Below are 21,332 nucleotides of genomic sequence, written 5' to 3' on the forward strand. Positions count from 1 at the left end.
TCTAATAGTTCACCAGATGATTCCTAATGAGGAGAAACCATTTGTGGAGAGCTTAAAACAGGAGACACATCTTACTGAACACAGGGGGAGACCTACAAGAGAGAAACCATATAAGTGCTCTGAATGTAACAAGAGTTTTTCATATAAAGCTAATTTTATTCAACACCAGATGAGTCACACTGGAGAGAAGCCATTTAAGTGCTCTGAGTGTGACAAGAGTTTTTCATTTAAGGCAAATTTTATTCAACATGAGATGAGTCACACTGGAGAGAAGCCATTTAAGTGTTCTGAATGTGAAAAAGGTTTTACATCGAAGGAAAATCTTACTCAACACCAAATGAGTCATACTGGAGAGAAGCCATTTAAGTGTTCTGAATGTGAAAAGGGTTTTACATCGAGGTCAAATTTTATGAGACACCAGGTATGTCACACTGGAGAGAGACCATTTAAATGCTCAGAATGTTATAAGAGCTTCACAACTAAGGGAAATCTTGTTGAACATGAGAGGTTCCACACAGGAGAGAATCTAATTAAATGTTTAGAATGTGACAAGTGCTTCACCCAAAAGTTAAGACTTGAGGAACACCAGAGGGTGCACACAGGAGAGAGACCATACAGGTGTTCAGAATGTGACAACTGCTTCTCACAAAAGAGAAAACTTGAGGAACACCAGAGGATCCACACAGGAGAAAGACCGTACAGGTGCTCAGAATGTGGCAGATGTTTCAGGTTGAAGACGCAGCTTACTGGTCACTTGAGGACTCACACTGGAGAGAAACCATTTAAATGCCCAGTTTGTGACAAGGGCTTTGCACAAAAGGGAGGTCTTAACAGTCACCAGAAGATCCACCAGTAAACGCAAGTTGTTTGGATGCTCTGAACGTGGAAAGTACTTAAACTCTAAAAAAAATTAAATAATGAATCCAGATCAAAAGAAACCTACATTGCCCAGCAAAGAATTGCTTTACATTTTTGTAAAAATGCTTACAATCATCATGTTTCTTTACAGCTCCTTCCAAGTCTCAGCTCAGCTTCCCTGAACTTCCTGCCAGGCAATTCATGTTTAAATTCCTTTTACTAAGTAAATACTAAATTGTACATTACCAATTGTCTGATCATTTGGCTGACACTGTTACATAAATATATGCGGAAAGCCAATACACAGTTGTACCTCTCTTCACAAACTTAATTTGTTCCACAATTCTGGTCGCAAACTGAATCAAACTGTGCTCAGAGCGCGATCTCGACTAGAGGAGAATACCATAAGGTCACTCATACTCCATTTGTAGATAGCAGCCAATCTCCTTTATTGACTGAACATGTCACATACACAAAGTTTGCTTTGTCATGTTCAGTCAATAAAGAAGATTGGCTGCTATCTACAAACAGAGTGCGAGTGACTTTATGGTATTTTGCATTTGATGTGTGGAGGCATTCGCGATCACTTTCGGCACCCCCCCAGTTTTCGTTTGGGCTTTATCCGGTCAGGAGTGCGATGGGATCTACTACATCTCGACTAGAGGAAGCCACGACCATGTGTTAGAGCAGGGAAGATGGCTGCGGTTGTGTTCATCGCCCGATGCAGAGTTTGTGAACGGAAGCAAAAATTTGCCGAACTTCCTGTTCGCGAACCGAATTGTTCGCGAACAGACGTGTTCGTGAACCGAGGTACCATTGTACATTCTCTTTATGCTTTTTAAAGGAATGTGTAATACATGTTACTTATTATAGTCAAAATGAAAATGTATTATTTTTTATTAGTAGTATTTTATATGGTGCCGACAATGTCCTCAGCGCTTTACATAGTTGCCCATTCACATCAGTCCCTGCCCTCGAGGAGCTTACAATCTAAGGTCCCTATCTCACATGCATACCTACATGGACAATTTAGAGAGGAAACAATTACCCTATCAGCGTGTCTTTGCATTATTATTATTCAGGATTTATATAGTGCCCACAGTTTGTGCAGCACTTGACTATATAAAGAAGACATTACAGATACAGTCCAAGACAAATGGTAATGAGGGCCCTGCCCGAGTGCTTACAGTCTAAAGGAAAATGTGTATTTTTCTAAATATCTATTTTCATTGTAATTAATTGCAACAACTTCTATGCAGCCAGCAGGTGAAGCTCTTGTTTCCTTTTTTGTGTGCTGCCTTTTTCTTTAAAGAGCTCAGCTCGTCAAAAACTAAATTACAAATAAAAGTGAAAAATTATATTTTTGCTTGCACAGTATTGGATGATTGACATCAGCAAAACTTCATCTCATTCACTAAGCTAAGGGGAAAATGGTGAATCAGCTTCAGAGAAACACGAATCAATACATGAATAATACTATCTTGACATGCAATATAATGTTATTGTGGCATGTGAACCTTAGATTTGCTTACACTGCTCCAATAAGGGCACCGAACAATGGAAAGCAGACAATACTTCCTGTGCTGGGGGGGGACCACATGAGGGGGCACTGCAAAAAAACACCAGAGCTAGAGGGACACAATTGCATAGGTGTCTAGAAGTAAGGACAAATACTAGATATAGATAGATATATTAGTGTGTGTGTGACATGTGCAGGTCAGATTTTACATTATATATTAAACTACTAATAGTGGACACAAAGTAACGGAGGCCCATATGGTAAAGCGCTGTAACAACTGATGACGGAAGAAGATATGGGAATATCATACCCATGTCCTGAGAGCTCAACAAAATGAGGTTATAAAAGGCATCCCAAACATAAAGATACAAAATATAATGGATATGTAGCCAAGAGAGGGCCCCAAATGTATAGCTCTGCTAAAAATCCTAATGCCAATCCAATGTATTAACAGAAAGGGGGGCCAGGAGACAATAGCAAGAGGCACAGGAAGGGCAGATAATAGGGGAAAAGGGGGAGGGAAAGCCAATTAGGGATGCACCGATACCGGTATTTCGGTTAGAGTACTGATCATTTTTTTCGGTGCTTGCCGATACCGAATACTGGAAGACCCATTCAGGAAGCCAGGTGGCGTGTAATGACTTGCCACCTGGCTTCCTGATTAGCTGGGCAGCAGTATAAAGATCCGCCACCCGGCTTCCCGATTAGCAGGGAAGCCGTCCCCATGTTTCTTGTCACTAGATGATGATAAAGCATGGAGTCGGCTTTCTGTCCAATCCCGAATCCAGGCGCTGTGTAATGACGCGGTGTCCAGCTTCCTGATTGGCCGGGAAGCTGGCTCTATGCTTTCTCATCAAGAGGTGACGAGGGAGTATGAAGCTGGCTTCCCGACCAATCAGAAAGCCGGGTGCCACGTCATTACACGCTGCCCAGCTTCCTGGTTGGCCAGGAAGCTGGCTCTATGCCCATCTCGTCAGAGAGCATGGAGTCGGCTTCCCGGCCAATCAGGAAGCTGGGCAGCATGTAATGACACGCTACCCGACTTCCTGATACCGGAAGTATCGGGCTAGGCATCGGAGCATTTGGGTGAGTATGAGTACTCGCCCAAATACTCAACATCGGCACCGATACCGAGTATCGGTATTGGTGCATCCTTAAAGCCAATACTCGGTTCCCTGACCAATGCAGAAAAAGAAACCCTCAACATTATCAAACACAAGTGCTGAGAATAAAATAAATGAACTGACCTGGTGTCCAGTGGAATCTGGGGACGGCAGTGAGGGTGTTACTACTCCCGCATTCTGCGTTAAATCCCCATTCTTGTATCATGCTGACTGTTCACATTTACATTTCCTTTGTGTGGAGGATCTGCTTGTGTCTCTAGCATAGGAAATGCTAAATATATTTGTCAACTGGGCGATCTCCTTCACACCTTTGTTTTATACCAACACCCCCGATACTCTGCATGTGAATTCATGTGCCATTCCTCTATTATCTTTAGTCAGGCATACATACATTAAAGAGAAGTATAACATCTAAATGACTACTTCATTGTAGAAATAAAATAGGATTTATTTACACCTTCATATAAAGAGGTTTTTATACTATAAATATAGACTCAAATATTCAACATTTTCTGTGCAGCTAAATAAAGCCAATTTTTAAAACATTTTCAGCAGGATGAAGGAAGGATGGTTCACGGGTTCTGAAATGGAATTCCTGCAGAAATGTACAGGAACAAATCAATATAGAATCGAATAATAGTGCATTTCCAGTATAGCTACTTCTGTACAATTTATTGTAATACAAATAGTTACATAGCAGCTACTTCAAAAATACCATTTGGATATCCAGTGTCCTAAATATGTAAGTTGGTGGACAGCCAACGAGTGGAATCAAAATACAGCTGCGTGAACCAAAAGACCAAACTACCGTATTTGCCGGCGTATAAGACGACTCGGCGTATAAGACGACCCCCTACTTTTTGTGTTAAAATATAGGTTTTGGGCTATACTTGTCTTATGAGACGAGTATAGCCCAAAATAATGTTTAACCCTTTCGCTGCCAAGCCCTCCGGAACATTTTTCAAATCAGCTGGCCAAGCCATTTTTGAATTTTCTGCAATTTTTTCCTATTGATTTGATTTTCAACTGCTGCGTTGCTGCTGTTTTTTAAATAATTTTGTTTTACATTTTTTTATTTTAATTTAACCCCTGATTTTCTGAGGATGTTTTAAGGTCTCAAAACCCGTCTTATACGCCCGCAAATAGGGTAAATATAAGCTGCCTTCTGTAATCTTGTTTCTGTTAATGATTCACCAACTCTTCTACAATTCACATTTAAAGTGTATCTAAACTCAAAAACAAAAATGTTACATATTGCAGTTTACAAAATCTTACATATGATGGATGCATTAGTTTTATTTTTTTAGGCTTTTATCCCTTTATTTTTACATCGCCAGCCAGTAACACATTCAACACAGTCCCTCCCGCCTTAAGGTGGCATCACTCCATGGAGGAACATTGGAGCCACTTTTGGCCAGCAGCATTCTCAATCTATAGAGATGGCAGTGTTAGCTACACTAGCAAAATTAAATGGACCTAACTAACAACGTAAATAGGAACCTCATCTAACACTTTTTAAGAAGTTACAGTTTTTTTTTTTTTTTAACCAGGTTAAATGAATACATACCAGTGCACCACCACTCAAAGAAAGAAAAACGAGGATCTTATTGATCAACATGTAATATTCTATTACTCTCTGAATTGTCCTCAACCCCTTGTAAACATATAAACCTAATTAGACAATCATTACACTATACTATGTATCCAAATATATTACCAATATTGCTTGTAGAAGAGGTTTTGACCTGGATTTGGATAATAGGTGCTGCACCCCTGGTAATAGCTAGCAAAAAAATAAGAAGGACGGTGGGGTTTTGGAAGCACCAGAATGACAACTCCGAACAAAAATAGTATATAAAATATATTTTTAATAATATTATTTAAAAAAAGGCTCATAGCAAATTCATAAAAGTAATACTAACCAACTGAGTAGATAAATCCCTCTATGCTCATTCCCTTCACAAAGAACCTTCCATTAACATTATAGGTGTTGATAAAGAAGACATTCAAATTTAGATTGGCAGTTAATAGATAGACATGATCGAGGTTAGTTTGATCAGGTATCAAAAATTTATGATGCTGACATATATAAATAGGTCTAGAATCAATGCTAGGAGGGTTTAGAAGTGAAGCAGGCTTGGTCCCCACTAGCACCGCCCTTCATGCATAGTATAATCATTCGAGAAAACCATGATTCAGATATAGAAAAGCAATATTAAACATGATCTGAGTTCAACACATAAAACAATGATGCATGATCTGGTTTGAGACAAATCAAAACCTCATATCATATTAGACATGGCATAAGTAGTAATCATGTAAGTGAAAAAAATATACTGTTGGAAGGGTTGGGTGTGGAAGAGCAGTTTCTCTACGTTTCGCGCTGTAACGGCGCTTCTTCAGGAGGAGAAAGTTATCATTAAAACAAATCGATGTGTGTGCGTTCCTGTAGCCCCATCCAGGCATAGCACCTGAATCACACCCACCGGAGCAGACATGCGGGGGGAAGGTCACCACAATAAACCCCACTAAAAGCAGCAGGGAGGTGAGAGGTATTTGGTATCAAAATAGCCCATTAGATGATTGCAGTCTACTACCCAGTGGTTCACCCCATGAAGCATCTCTCTGCGGGAGTCATGTCTGTGGCTGTGGGAATCTTGCAAAGCCTCATGGGATTCGTAGTTCCACCACAGCTGGAGAGCCGCAGTTTGGACATCCTTGTCCTAGATTGTTCTCCTTCCTTCTCCAAACTCTTCACCCTTTTGTGAATAACCCTGTTAGACTTCACTTTCACACTCAGTCATGTACAAGAGAAATTTTACAAAAGAAAATATACAGCTTTGATTTCACATAATTGGATAATAGAACTGAACACATCTTTACCCCATTCACTAAGCTAAGTGTAGATATTTTTCAGAAATTAGGTGCACTGTTATTACTACTTTTAGTAAATCAGTTACATTGCAGTATACACATCTCACATATAACAATTTCAGCTGATTTTATAATCCACCCAGTCGTTTCTAGCCCTATGCACGGTATTAATGTCATTTTCAGCTATTTTTTGGTAAACTGTAAAGGTTTCTTGGGTAAATTGCAGCTATTTTTTTTAACTTGATATATATAATAAGAGAAGGAGCCAAACTATAATCGTGCTTGGTATATTGAAAGGTTTGTAATATCCTTATTCAATAATCTCTATTTCGCTAGAAAGTGTCCTGACCATTACAATTTAATACAATAACACGCCAAAAACAATATATATTTACTTCAAGCTTTTACAAGGACTGTATAATCTGTAGTTCCTTATTATGATCAGGACTAAGATGTATTTTTTTAATTCTTTTTTAGATGAATTTAGAAATTCACTTTGAATATTTTTTAATTGTATATGCATGCGGCAGGTTCTTGGTTCCTTTTCATGTGTGATGCCTTATTGCTCAAACAAAAAAAACAGAGCAGTGACTCCTGGCTTGTCTGAAAATGTTACACCTGTAATGTAAAAACAACACTTACTTTGGTCCTGAGGAAGGGGACAAGTCCTCCAAGACTCATAGATCTCTGTGATGTAAAAAATTATAAGTTTGTTGAATTGATTAGATGAGATGCCTAATTGAAGAATGGCTCGTCTCACATAAACACATAGAATGTAGTGATTTGGTTATACTACAGATGCATTTATTTAGAGATTGTTTTTATCTTGGAATTATAAATATAAAAATGTTTCTGTATATACTGGATGTTATAATAGTTAATGATTCATGTTCTGTATAGAAGGTCACAATCACTTTGTTTTTCCTAAAAGCCAATAATGGTAAAAAAAATACATAATCCGTGGAGATATAAACTTTATCACCTGCAAGCAAGATTGTTACCTCACCTGCTATCTTAACCTTTTTAGTACTTATGATGATGTAGTTTCTGTAGCAGAGCTGTGTAAATTATGGCAGATTATAAAATAAAAGAAGGTATTTGCATCAGTTTGAAGTTCCACTGAGAGACAGAATGTATGAAAGGGAACACCCTCTGCTGTGCTCTCTCTAATGAAAACTTGTCATTTTCAGGCAAAACCATTGTTATGGAACCTTTAAGTACAATAGTAACCCTACCTTCAAAAGAGAGAAAGGGGCGATTTGCTAACGCAAACACGTGCACGCATAGCGTGTGTGCACGTAAACTTGTGCAAAAGTGTATTTACAAAGTGAACACGCGCAGCGTGTCCCATATTCACACCTAGGTGGCGTATTTTATTGTATTTATGTACGCGCGCGTCATGTAGCATACGCTTTTATGCTACACGCCATGCTAATACCAGCGTAGAGGTTTTAAAAAGTCACACCACATATGGGAAAATCATACACATTACAGGTATATTGTGGTTCTGTAACTTTTTGACCACAGAGACTGAAAAAAACACTTAGAAAGTAGTAAAATCATTGTTCAAAAATACTTGCCTTACACAGCACTGGCATGTTGAGGTCCGCTGGAGCCAACTGCACATGTCTACACAGTTTTATACCCACAGAAACACGACCGCGCCACTTTTTACCAATTTCTTTGTGAATAGCATAAACACACGCGACTGGAGTAAACATTTTAGCGATGTGTTCATTGTTCTCTACTGTCCAGAAATGTACGTTGATAGGAAGTTGTTTCATGTTGCCGGTATTTACACTTATGGAGAGAATTCTATTATATATTTCACTAACTAATTAATGTCCAAAACACATGAGTACTTCACAATTCCTATTATGAGGCATCACAGTGATTTAGACACAAATGGATATCTCATACATTTACATTCCTGCATTCATCAATACCAGCAACACAATCACATTACTACATACAGCCAATGTACACAACATTACTATGCAATTCATGCAGGGCATTGCACAACACACCTGCTGGGTGTGAACACATTGCGGAGGTGTATACATTCCACCAATAGATCATGCTAGGTGTGAACACACTGCAGAGGTGAACACTCAGCATGATCCATTGGTGGAATGTATACACCTCTGTAGTGTGTTCCCTACCAGCATGATCCATTGGTGGAATGAATACACCTCTGCAGTGTGTGAACACCCAGCATGACCTTTTGCTTGCTAGCATAAGCACACTCCTGCAATGTCATGCTGGGGTGTATTTGAATACAATGCAGGGGTGTGCTCATTCTACCAATAGCCCATGCTGTGTGAACACACTGCAGGGGTGTACTTAGGTTAGCTGTGTGAGGACACTGCAGGATGTTTGTAGCACGCCATTCTCTTGACTGGCAAACCAAAAGCACCTCTCACTCGCAGAGCTCTTGGCCACACTGCTACAAGCACTCCTGCAAGTACCATGCACTTCCTATTAAAAAGAGTAAAAATAAATTTGGAGCTCACACTGCTCCGGAGAATTTTCAGGACTGTGCATGTAGTGTGATGGGCGTTCAGGGCCTATTGCTGTAGTGACCCAGGCCAGTGTTCACTCTGAGTGCCTGAGGGATCAGGGGAATCACCCGGAGTGCCTTATAGTGCAATAAGTTCCATGTGGTGGCATTTATGTCAATGGCACCCTAGATGCACTCCTTGGCAACACTCCAATTCCCCACATTACCATGCGTAGTTTTGCATTTCAACAATGTCCTGCATGCACTACATTTGTAGATGTAACATGGTCCTGTGGTCACATGCATTGGGTGTAAGAGTGGCATTTGGGTGGCACATACCAAGGAATAGCACTGCAAGCCCCCTCCTGCACTGGCATCACAGGAATTCCATGTTCTGCGGAAACGCACGTAAACCACATGCAGTCCGATGTTACATGCATTGGCAGTGTAACCAGGTGGTTGGGGGGGATTACATTATTTGGCAATAGTGTATGATGGCAGGACCATGGCTGTGTAAACCTTTGCTGACTCTCACCCCCATAACCAATGTACTCTGAAGAGGCTCCAATGTTACTCTAAGCAAAAATCCAGAGTAACATCAAACACCTCTTCCCTGACTCTAGTGCATGTGATGGGTTAATGTGCACCTGTCACCCACATGCTGATTAGGCATTACCACCAAATGGTTGAACACGCCTCCAACAAACTTGATATAAGGCTCACACTGGTCCATGACTGGTTTGCTCAAATGCAGACTGACATGTATGTGAGCAGGACACTCTGCTAGAAACTGAGTTCTCGTATGGGAAATGTGTGTCATTTATTGTCAAATGTTGGTTTTCTCTGATGTGACGGGTTCAAAAATGTGTGTTTGGTTTTATGATATGTCCAGGTTTCTATTCCCTATGTGAATATACGCACACAATTCAGGCGTGCTTTTGCGTGACGTGTTTGGCAGGTTAGTAAATCTGTGCAGTGTCTGGGGTTGGCATGCACACAGCTTTTTCTCTAAATACCGGGAGTAATACTTTCAGGTTGGGATTGTATAACTTACCATGAAAAAAATCACTTATTTTATTCCACAAATTTGTGAAGGATTTCTATTAGAGAAAATAACCCAATAGACCACTGCAGACACCAAAAGCATTCAGGTACCTTAACTATTAACACAAATGTATCGCACACTCGGCTGTAGATCCTCAAATCATCTCTGAATTGGTGCTGACACTGTCCTTCCTTCTGGAGGGGGGCTACTTGTGTTCCCCATGGTCCCTGTGTGTGTTGTAAAGTAGTCACTGCTCCAAGATCACTCCCGTGATGGACTACAATCTCAATACAAATTAGGAAACTAAACTTGAGATTATAATCCATTATGGGAGTGATCGTGGAGCTTATTTACATGAGTTTTAAAGTCAATGTAAAGCCCAAACTTTTCTGAGGTTTGTATAGAGTAAAAAAAGATGGTGACCCCTGCCAGCTTTCTATTGTTGCACTTTCCCCAGTTGTGATGTTGTTCCCTCTATGTCTCCACCATTGTCACTGAGACACAATGTTGTGGCAAATAAAAAATGAGTCATCTGTTACAGAACAGGAAGAGACGTGAGAGGAAATCTTCCAATGCAGACATTTGTTCCTGTGACAGGTAAAGAGGAGAGTTCCCTCACTATGGAGAGAACTCCTCTCCTTTGTTGTGTTCACAGGACAGGAAATTATTGGAAATCTTGTCAACACAGCAAAAAAAACACATTTAACCCTTTCGCTGCCAAGGACGTATGGCATACGGACCTACAAAAGTGAATAACCCTTTTCTAAATATAGATACATTTCAACAAAGATTCTCCAGTTCCCTTTTGTCATTGATGATACAATTATAGTGTCACCTGTTTATGATAATGATGAGAGACAACTCCCAGTCATTTACAATGAAGGTTCCCTCCTATTGTCCTCCCTCCGTGCATTAGAATGTTAATGAACGTCTCCTGGCTGTGATTAGGATGGAGGACTGAAACAAAGAGCAGCTGAAACTGCCCCCATTACAATGTAAACATTCCTTTTGTGAAGTAGATCTCACCTTTTCATCCAATAGAGATCCAGCACATGTAGGTGAATGGTGGTGAAATGAATATAAGGCAAGGCTGGGCTCAGTCAGTAACAGGAACTGCTGGTCAAGAGAACAAGAAGCTTCTATAGGACAACATTCTACATTATACCAGGTAGATGCACTCTGTGTGATTATGGATTTTACAATGTAATATGCTTTGAACATTATACTAAGGATTTGTTGGCTGCAGGCAGAGTATGTCTTGGGTATTTAAATGGAATCCAGGCAACAGAAAATGTGTTAAGGAATCAACTGGGAAACATGGGCTGTCTCAATGTTTACTCAGGATGATATTAATCTGTCAGTCCATTAATACTCGAAAGGTTCTTATTGTACTTCTGGAAAGGGATTGTAGCTTCTTGTCGCATGACTCTGAGGTTCATAGAACAACATATTCATGAATAAAATGAAAGTGTACCTATAGCTTAACTTTTTTCTGTTTAGATAGAGTGGGGAAGGATTAAAACTTCTCCTGTAGTCAGAAGGCACCTTAAAAAAAGTGTAAGCTGAATACTAACCTCTATGGCAGGCAGCATGTGAAATCTTCCCTCTCTTGCAGAGTTAAGAGAACCACTATTGTCTTATAATTTGGTGTATGCCAGAAAGCATGTACCTCTCTGGGCACCATAGTGCCTCCAGGGGACTACTATATCACTGCATGAAAAGGGAGTATTGTAGTGATTGATGGTAGGAAGCATGAATTTGTGAAAAAATGTTTGCATTGACATAAACTGCCAGCACCTGGAGCTCTGGGTTCTTTATGAGTTTCCAATGGATTTACTTGGCTCCTTTGCTGAAAAAAAGACTTAGAATTGTTTAGAATAAGACGTGCACCGGCAAAACATTTGTTTCGTTTTGGATTTTGCATTTTCGTTTTTCGGGTCCGAAAGTCAATTTGTTTCGGGATTCGGACGCAATTAATTAGCGGTAGTCTGTACGAATCGTTTCATTCATTCGTCGCAGCAAAGTGGCATTTGAGAGGAAAAAAACAATGTTTTTCAGTCTGCGGAAGAGGAAAAAAATAGTGTGAGGTTCCTCCCCAATTCACCAGACCCTTTAGGTCTGGTAGAAATGTTAGGAGGGACCCCCCAAGTTAAAACAAAAAAAGTGCATGGGGTTCCCCCCAAAATCCATACCAGGCCCTTTAGGTCTGGTGGGAATTTTAAGGGGGAACCCCAGCCCCCAAAAATGGGAAAACAAACGTGGGGTCTCCCCTAACAGTCCTACCAGACCCTTGATCAGAGCACAGGCCCAGCAGAGCAGGAAAGTGGGGATGATTGTGCGCCTCCCTGCGCCTTACCAGGCCATGTGCCCTCGGCATGGGAGGGTGTCCCCGTGCCAATGGGGACAAGGGCCACTTCCCCACAACCCTGACCCGGTGGTTGTGGGGGTCTGCGGGTAAGGGGGCTTATTTTTATCGGGGTACCCCTTTAATTAAGGGAGCACCCAGATGCTGCCCCCCTTGTGAATAAGTAAGGGGTACTTGTACCCCTACTCATTCACTAAAGGGTTACATTCAAAGTAAATAAACAAACCACACTTTTAGAAAAAAATCCTTTAATTGAAAGTCAATTTTTGACTTCCTTTAATTTAATAAAATGGCTCCATAGATGTAATCTAGCGTCAATTGCGATGCACGACGCCCGCCAAAATGAAAAAAGTCCCGCTGCACAACGACCACCCGAACCCGACGAAGACTCACCGCAAAATTACATCTTCTGCCCGAAATTTAAACAGATGGGCAGAGCGAGCTGTGGCGTCATGGCTCGCTCCGTCCATTTGACATTCGTGATCTCCAGAATGCCATTTGGGTCTGTGAGTAGAGGTGTCATCATACTTTTCATATGCAACGAATGAACGAAACGAACACAAAATGACAATTCATACAGACTACCACTGACAACTTTCGGAAGCGGATATTCGGATTTGTTTGCATTCGTTATATCTGTAATTCGGATTCATCCAAATCTGCGTCTGCTTCGGAAAGAAAAAAAACACACATGTTTATTCAGAATTCAACAACACGCTTACATTTACACACACCACAAGGGAACCAGAACTGTGAATCCTCCCCTTTTCTTCCTATGGCTCCATCTGACAGACAGTGTGTTGTAAATGGGAAAGCTTCTACTCTAAACTATCTTTACAAAACCTTTTAATGCTTTGTAAATCCTATTCCATGGATGTATCCATTATTATTTATATGTAGCTTCTCTGTAATTAAGGCTTCCATGGAGTGAACTCATGTGAACAGAACCAGCCCCAACCACCCTGAGGTTTTTACGATTACTGCAGGACTTCTAAAGTTAAATGCTTGTATTATGCCACCCTTCCTGTTTGGGGGCTTGGAGTAAAAAGATACTTCATTGACTTAAAACATTCTCCACTCAGAAAAGACAAACCTGTATTCAGTTATTATTTCCTGTGCGGTGTGAATTTAGAAAAAAAAACGAATGAGAACTAATCATCTGAACTGCAAACTGTCTAAATTTAAGAAATCCCAAGACTAGTATAAATAAAAGGATTAGTTTGTTGGTATGCTAATATGTCCTGCAGATCTCTCCTTTTGGTATATGTGAGGTGTTGCCTCTTTGAGATCAATGGGCACCTTGATATGCTAAAAGGTACAACTGGTTTTACACCAAGTGGTATTTTGGGAGTGTCCATTGGTTCAGGAAGATAACACTCAAGATATTATGCATATACTGTAAACTCTTCTCAGACAAGATGGAGCAAGCCGGGTTATAGCCAACCTATGTATTAGTAGATCAAAGAGACTTAAGCTACCATCCAATCAATGTTGTGAGATAGCTCTGATTAGGTTTTGTGGACCAATCAGGGGTTTCTAATAGTAAATTGGCTTAGCTACCGTGTTTCCCCGAAAATAAGACACTGTCTTATATTTTTTTTGGCTCAAAATAACGCACTAGGTCTTATTTTTGGGGTAGGTCTTATTTTTTTAAATGTACAACAATCCACACTTATTACCGGTAGAAGATTTACAAGACAGGAGTGAGTGTCAAAGTTAAGAATATGGTGATCAGGGCAATCAGGTGTGTCGTACCTTTCCAAGAGCAATTTGTTAACCATCGCTGGCCAGAATGAGTGAAGCACGCTTTCACTATTGATTACTCACAGGCGGAGTGCATTTGGTATCACTCCGCCTGTGACAGGAGACGGCGCTATAGGGGAAGCATCGGCTTATGCGGCTTTGCTCCCTCCGCTGCCGCCTCGCTTCCTGTAGCGCTGGCTTTGTTGGCACCGCTGATTCTCTCCCGCGGCTCTTCAAATTCCCCCTTTTGCCACCACCGGCCCAGGGATCGGTCACAACTAGGTCTTATTTTCGGGGTAGGTCTTATATTTTAGCAATTCCCAAAAATAGTACTAGGTCTTAATTTCGGGGTAGGTCTTATTTTCGGGGGAAACAGGGTAGAATAAAGAGACAGGGGCCAGAACCAGGCGGAGATTATCAGAGGGAGAGATGAAGCCATTTTGGAGAGGAGAGGCCATCAGAGGGAGATAAAGTAACTTTGGTAGAGAGGCCAACAGAGGTAGTGATGGGCCAAACAGGCCTGAGTTCGGTTTGAATTTGAACTTTAGAACATCCAAAAAGTTTGCACTTGAACTCAATGCAAGTCTATGGGGGTAGAGCTTTCTAAAACAATTGTCAGGGGCCAGAAACAGGAGGAGACCATCAGAGGGAGAAAGGGAGGCATTTCGGAGAGGAGAGGCCGTCAGAGGGAGAGGAAGCCATTTTGGGAACCACAGTCCAGAACCTGTGTAAATCTTACAGGATGGGTAATAGACGTACATTCAATTGACATGTTATGCCAACCAGTTTATCATATTTTATATGTTGTAGAGGTGTTGGGTTGTTGTCTTCCCTGGTTTAGTAGTGTTATTTGAGTATTGCTGGTTTGCTATTGCTGTGCTAGTACTCATTGATATGATTTGTTGTTTTTGTTGTTACTGTAATCTCCTCTTTATCAATAATCAAGCTGTGTATGTTTAAATTCCAGTTATAATATATTTGTTTAAACCTACAGTTCACTGTGTGTGTTTTCTTAGCTGGCCTACCCCTCTCGAACAGTAAGAAGTGGGTGTTGATAAATGATATGGATATTATTTATTAATATTCATATTATTATGATTAGTCGAAATCACCCCCATTTTTCTTACATAAAGACGAACAATTTTGTGTTAGTCTAAACTTTTGAGGCTGGTCTTCATCTGTTGCTATAATAATTTATTTTTATTTTTCCTTTTTTGTTCAGGGACTCACTGAAATTCCTATTTGTTTTTTTATTTAAGCAGTCTGAAAATATTCCACTGCTAAGTTGGCATTCTTTAGCACATAATGAATCCCAGAGGAGACGAGCTATACGAGTGCTCGGACAGTGAGAAAAATTTCATCTTAAAGTCATTTCTAACAGTTCACCAGAAGATTCATAATGAAGAGAAACCATTTGACAAGACACATCTCACTCAACACAAGAGGAGTCACACAGGAGAGAAGATATTTGAGTGCTCTGAATGTGAAAAGTGTTTCACAAAAAAACAAATTCTTATCAGACACCAGAGGATTCACACTGGAGAGAAGCCATTTATGTGTTTAGAATGTGACAAGTGCTTCTCAATTAAGCATCATCTAACTCAACACCACAGGATACACACAGGAGAGAGGCCATTTAAATGCTCAGAATGTGACAAGAGATTCTCACAGAAGATTATTCTTACTGAACACCAACGAATTCACACTGGAGAGAAGCCATTTGGATGTTTAGAATGTGGGAAGTGCTTCAAACAAAAGTCAAATCTTAATACTCACCAGAGGACTCATACTGGAGAGAAACCCTTTAAATGCTCAGAATGTGACAAAAGCTTCCCACTAAAGAGAACTCTTTCTGAACACCAGAAGACTCACACTGGAGAGAAGCCATTTAGATGTTCCGAATGTGGCAAGTGCTGCACAAAAAAGACAAATCTTACTGAACACCAGAGGATCCACACAGGAGAGAAACCACATGGGTGTTCAGAATGTGACAAATGTTTCACCTCAAAGTCAAGGCTTTCTGTTCACCAGAGGATTCACACTGGAGAGAAACCATATAGGTGCTCAGAATGTAACAAGAGCTTCACAAAAAGGTCATATCTTATCAGCCACCAGAAGATTCACACTGGAGAAAAGTCTGTTTTGATGCTCTGAATGTGAGAAGAGCTTCATCACATAAGTCCTATGAACTTCCCTGAGACTAATGCGATCAGCTGCATCCAGTTGCTATTATCCACAGCTAACTACAGCATGTGTGATTACATCTGAAATTCCACAGACAGCAGCTTATTGCAGGAGTCACAGCGGGGCATTTGGGATATTTTTGCAATTGTCCCATTTCCAAGGTTGTTCTGATGACATAAACACAAGTCGCGGTCAGAAACACATTGAGGTTGATTTACTAAATTAATAGAGACTGTTGACTTTACAATCTGTATCTTCACTTAGCTGATTATGTAAGATGAAGCTGTGTTACTTAAAAGGTTATTCACAATAGAGGGAAGAGTTTGGAAGGAGAAGTGAACAATCTAGGACAACATAGCCGAACTGGAAAAAATTCTCAAATTCAGCTCACTTTCCAGTTCAGCTCTGTTCTAGATGAGGGATGTCCAAACTCCGTCCCTCCAGCTGTGGTGAAACTACAAATCCCATGAAGCATCTCTCTCCGGGAGTCATGGCTGTGGGAATCTTGCAAAGCCTCGTGGGATTCGTAGTTCCACCACAGCTGGAGGGCTGCAGTTTGGACATCCCTGTCCTAGATTGTTCACTTCTCCTTCCTTCTCCAAACTCTTCACCCTTTTTGAATAACCCCGTTAGACTTCACTTTCACAATCAGTCATGTACAAGAGAAATTTTACAAAAGAAAATATACATTTTTGATTTCACATAATTGAATAATACAACTGAACACATCTTTACCCCATTCACTAAGCTAAGTGTATATATGTATACAATATTTTTCAGAAATTAGGTGCACTGTTATTACTACTTTTAGTAAATCAATTACATTACAATGTACACATGTCACATATAAAAATTTCAGCTGATTTTATCATCCACCCAGTCGTTTCTAGCCCTATGCACGGTATTAATGTCATTTGCATCTATCTTGGAAAACTGTAAAGGTTTCTTCGGTAAATTGCAGCCATTTTATTTTCTAAACATATATATATATATATATAAACACAGTATATGTTTAGCATATTTTAGTAAATTGTGTGTTTTAAAAATGAGCTTCAGCTATAGAGCTCTGTACTCAACAGGAAGAAAAAAAATGATAATCTTGCATGGCATATTGAAAATTATGTAATATCTTTATTCAATAATCTCAATTTATCTAAGAATAGTCCTGACCATTACAAATAAATACAATATGCTAAAAACAATATTTATTTGCTTCAAGCTTTTACAAGGAATGTATAATATGTAGCTACTTATGGTCAGGACTAAGGCATGTATTGTTTTTTCTTTCTTTTTTAGAGGAATTTAGAAATTCACCTTGAATATTTGTTTAATTTTATATGCACACAGCGGGTCATGTTCTTGGTTCCTTTTCATGTGTGATGCCTTATTGTTTACAGAGCTCAGATGCTCAAACAAAAATTTACACACAAAAGTGAAAGAAACAAAGCAGTGACTCCTGGTTTGTCTGAAAATGTTACACCTATAATGTAAAAAAAACACTTACTTTGGTCCCGAGGAAGGGGTCCAGTCCTCCAAGACTCATAGATCTCTGTGCTGTAAAAAAAATTGTTAAATTGATTCTTCCTAATGGAAGAATGGCTCGTCTCACATAAATAGAATGTAGTGATTTGGTTTTCCTACAGATGCATTTACTGTATTTAGAGATTGTTTGTATCTTGGAATTATAAATAAAACATTTTTTTTACATATACTGTGTGTTGTAATAGTTAATGATTCATGTTCTGTATATAAGGTCACAATCACTTTATTTTTCCTAAAAGCCAATAATGGTAAAAAAATACATAATCCGTGGAGATAGAAACTTTATCACCTGCAAGCAAGATTGTTACCCCACCTTCCAGTGTTCTGCTATCTTAACTTTTTTTAATACTTACAATGATGATGTAGTTTCCCTTTATCCAGAAATCCGAATATAATTTGATAATGTAGCAGAGCTGTGTAAATTATGGCAGATTATAAAATAAAACTAAGGGAACACAGCTTTACATATTGAGTTTAGAGTTTGGAAATGCAAATTGCATCCTCTGGCATTTCACATTTACATTTCCTTTGATTAGAGGATCTGCTTGTGTCTCTAGTAAGGATGCACTGATACCGATTTTTCAGGACCTAGTATGAGAACTGATACTCTTCCTCAAGTTCTCGCCAATACCAATTACTGATTCCCTTTTCTTAGTGTCATGTGACAGATTTTCTGAAACAATACAGACTAATGATTTTATGACAGTGGTGGTCTGGTCCCAGCTGCAAACACTGCAACCCTGGTAGTTCTGCCACTGACATCAAGCTGTAGAGGGACTAAAGCAATACATTATACAGAAATGCAGAATGCAATCAGCTATAGAGGACTACAAATACCAGCTATTTATTATACAGAAATGAAGAATAATATGAAGCTACATACTCTGTGTTGCTCTAAGATGGCAGCGTGATGTCTCCAGGCTCACAGGAGGGCTGTACTGGGTCTCAGGAGAGCTGTGGAGGTTCTCAGGTGGGCTGTGTAGAGTCTCAGTAGAGCTGTTCTGGGTGTCAGGTGGGTTGTGTGGGGCCTGAGGTTCCCCGTGAAGGAGGAGGAGATGTGTTGGAAGTGCTGTAAACAGGGCCTCAGCAAGCAGTTTTAAAAAATTTAAGTATCGGGGCATTTTCACAGGTATGAATATAATTATTTTATATAACTATAAATTATGTATTGCAGTTTACCAAATCTTAAATGTGGTGGATGAGTTAATTGGGGGTTTGTTTTGAGGTGTTTCATCCCTTTATTTTTACATGGTTATCCGTCCAGCAACACATATCCCGTTTTAAGGTGGCTTCACTTCATGGAGGAGAATTAGAGCCACATTGGACAGCAGCATTGTCATCCTGGCGAGATGGAAGTGTTAGATGCACTCGCAGATTTAGATGGACCTAACAATTTATATACGAACGGTAACTAATGCTTTTTAAGCAAAATACATCAAAAAATCATAACCTAGGTTGCAGGGCCGGACTGGGACTAAAAATAGGCCCTGGCATTTTAGACTGAGCAGCCCAATCACGTGACCACCAACAGGCCCCACCCCTCACAACAGGGGGCAGAGCCAAACACAGAAGCGCAATCGAGGGGCAGGGCCGGCCACTAGTAAGTATCACAGGGCTACAGCTGGCACACAAGCCTTGCTACAATATAGGAAGCTTGCTATAGAGAATATCTGTAAAAAATAAGTCAAGGCAACTGGACTTGCTGTATTTTTCTTGAAGATGTTTCACTGGTCATCCAACCAGCTTTCTACATTCAGAAATTTCTGAATAGAAAAAGCTAGTTGGATGGCCAGTGAAACGTCTTCAAAAAAAATACAGCAAGTCCAGTTGCCTTGACTTATTTTTTACAGATATACCATGTGACCTGGATGAATGAACCTTCACAGACATATTACTATAGAGAATCCCCCTGGCATTCTCTGCACTAAAGTAGCTAACACTAATGTCCCCCGCACAGTCACACACTATTATACATTTATAAAGCTCTGACATATACCGCAGTGCTGTACAGAGAAGTCACATCAGTCTCTGTACAGAGGAGCTTACACTCTAATGCAGAATAATACCATCAGCTATAGAGGACTAAAAATCCCTGCAAAACATGATCTCGGGTGCCCCTCCACACACTAAATTTACTCCACTCGGCTGTGGTCTCAGGTGGGCTCTGCAAGGTCTGTGGTGGGCTCTGTGGGGTCTCAGGCTGCTAAGCCCACCTGAGACCCTGCAGAGCCCACCATAGACCCCGACTCAGATCCTGCAAATCCCCCCTGAGATCCGGTTGATGATTTTTACAGATCCTGCACAGCCCCCCTGAGACCCTGCAGTCTCAGGGGGCTGTGCAGGATCTGTGGTTGGCTCTGCCCACCATAGACATCAGAAATTTCTGAATAGAAAAAGCTAGTTGGATGGCCAGTGAAACGTCTTCAAAAAAAATACAGCAAGTCCAGTTGCCTTGACTTATTTTTTACAGATATACCATGTGACCTGGATGAATGAACCTTCACAGACATATTACTATAGAGAATCCCCCTGGCATTCTCTGCACTAAAGTAGCTAACACTAATGTCCCCCGCACAGTCACACACTATTATACATTTATAAAGCTCTGACATATACCGCAGTGCTGTACAGAGAAGTCACATCAGTCTCTGTACAGAGGAGCTTACACTCTAATGCAGAATAATACCATCAGCTATAGAGGACTAAAAATCCCTGCAAAACATGATCTCGGGTGCCCCTCCACACACTAAATTTACTCCACTCGGCTGTGGTCTCAGGTGGGCTCTGCAAGGTCTGTGGTGGGCTCTGTGGGGTCTCAGGCTGCTAAGCCCACCTGAGACCCTGCAGAGCCCACCATAGACCCCGACTCAGATCCTGCAAATCCCCCCTGAAATCCGGTTGATGATTTTTACAGATCCTGCACAGCCCCCCTGAGACCCTGCAGTCCGAGCGTAGGCGCAGATTCAGCTACACGGACTGCTTCCTACAAAGATGTAGACCATGTCCGCAGCTGCGATCCCTCCTGTCAGCGCTCTCTTTCTCCTCCCGGCCGCTGCAGCTACAGAACAGAGCTAGAGAGCTGACAGGACGGGTCACAGCGGTGGGGTCCTCAGCACTGCCTGCCACAATCCCTTCTGACGGCACCATCTCCCTGCCCCTGCACCCTTCGGCGGCCAGCAGCCTCGGGCATAGGGCCCAGGACGGGCCAAACACAATCAGCCTAATTTTCGGCCCGTCCCGGCCCCTGTGCCGAAGCTGCTGGCCGCCGATGGGTGCGGGGGAGGGGAGATGCCGGGAAAGTGCCTGGTATGCCCGATGGCCAGTCCGGCCCTGCCGGCTGCCAATGTAATGAAACTATTCACACTGACCGCCAATGTAGCGAAACTCCTATCCTGGAGGTGACAGGGTCAGTAAAGAGAATCTGTCACCTCCAAATGCTATCACACAGGGGTTGTTAGCTCCTGTGTGATAGCAATAAAGTTAAGTGAAAAAAATTACATTAAAAAAAGAATAAATATAAATACACAAATTAGTACAAAATAATAAGAAATAATAATTAAATAAAAACATTAAAAGGT

The 21,332-nt window shown here is 40.8% G+C and overlaps 1 protein-coding gene across 1 annotated transcript in view; it reads left to right on the forward strand.

Moving 5' to 3' along the window:
* Positions 1–254: 254 nt before the first annotated feature.
* Positions 255–21,332, forward strand: part of LOC108802015 (zinc finger protein 84-like) — a 73,116-nt gene continuing 52,038 nt past the window's right edge. Inside the window, exons 1-2 of the mRNA XM_018573901.1 lie at positions 255–793; positions 15,502–16,167. Coding sequence (XP_018429403.1) covers positions 338–793; positions 15,502–16,167 — 1,122 coding nt within the window. The 5' untranslated portion in view covers positions 255–337. The remainder of the gene's footprint in view (positions 794–15,501; positions 16,168–21,332) is intronic.

The sequence above is a fragment of the Nanorana parkeri genome, unplaced genomic scaffold (assembly GCF_000935625.1).
Source record: "Nanorana parkeri isolate BGI_ZX_2015 unplaced genomic scaffold, ASM93562v1 scaffold2601, whole genome shotgun sequence".
Lineage (NCBI taxonomy): Eukaryota > Metazoa > Chordata > Amphibia > Anura > Dicroglossidae > Nanorana > Nanorana parkeri.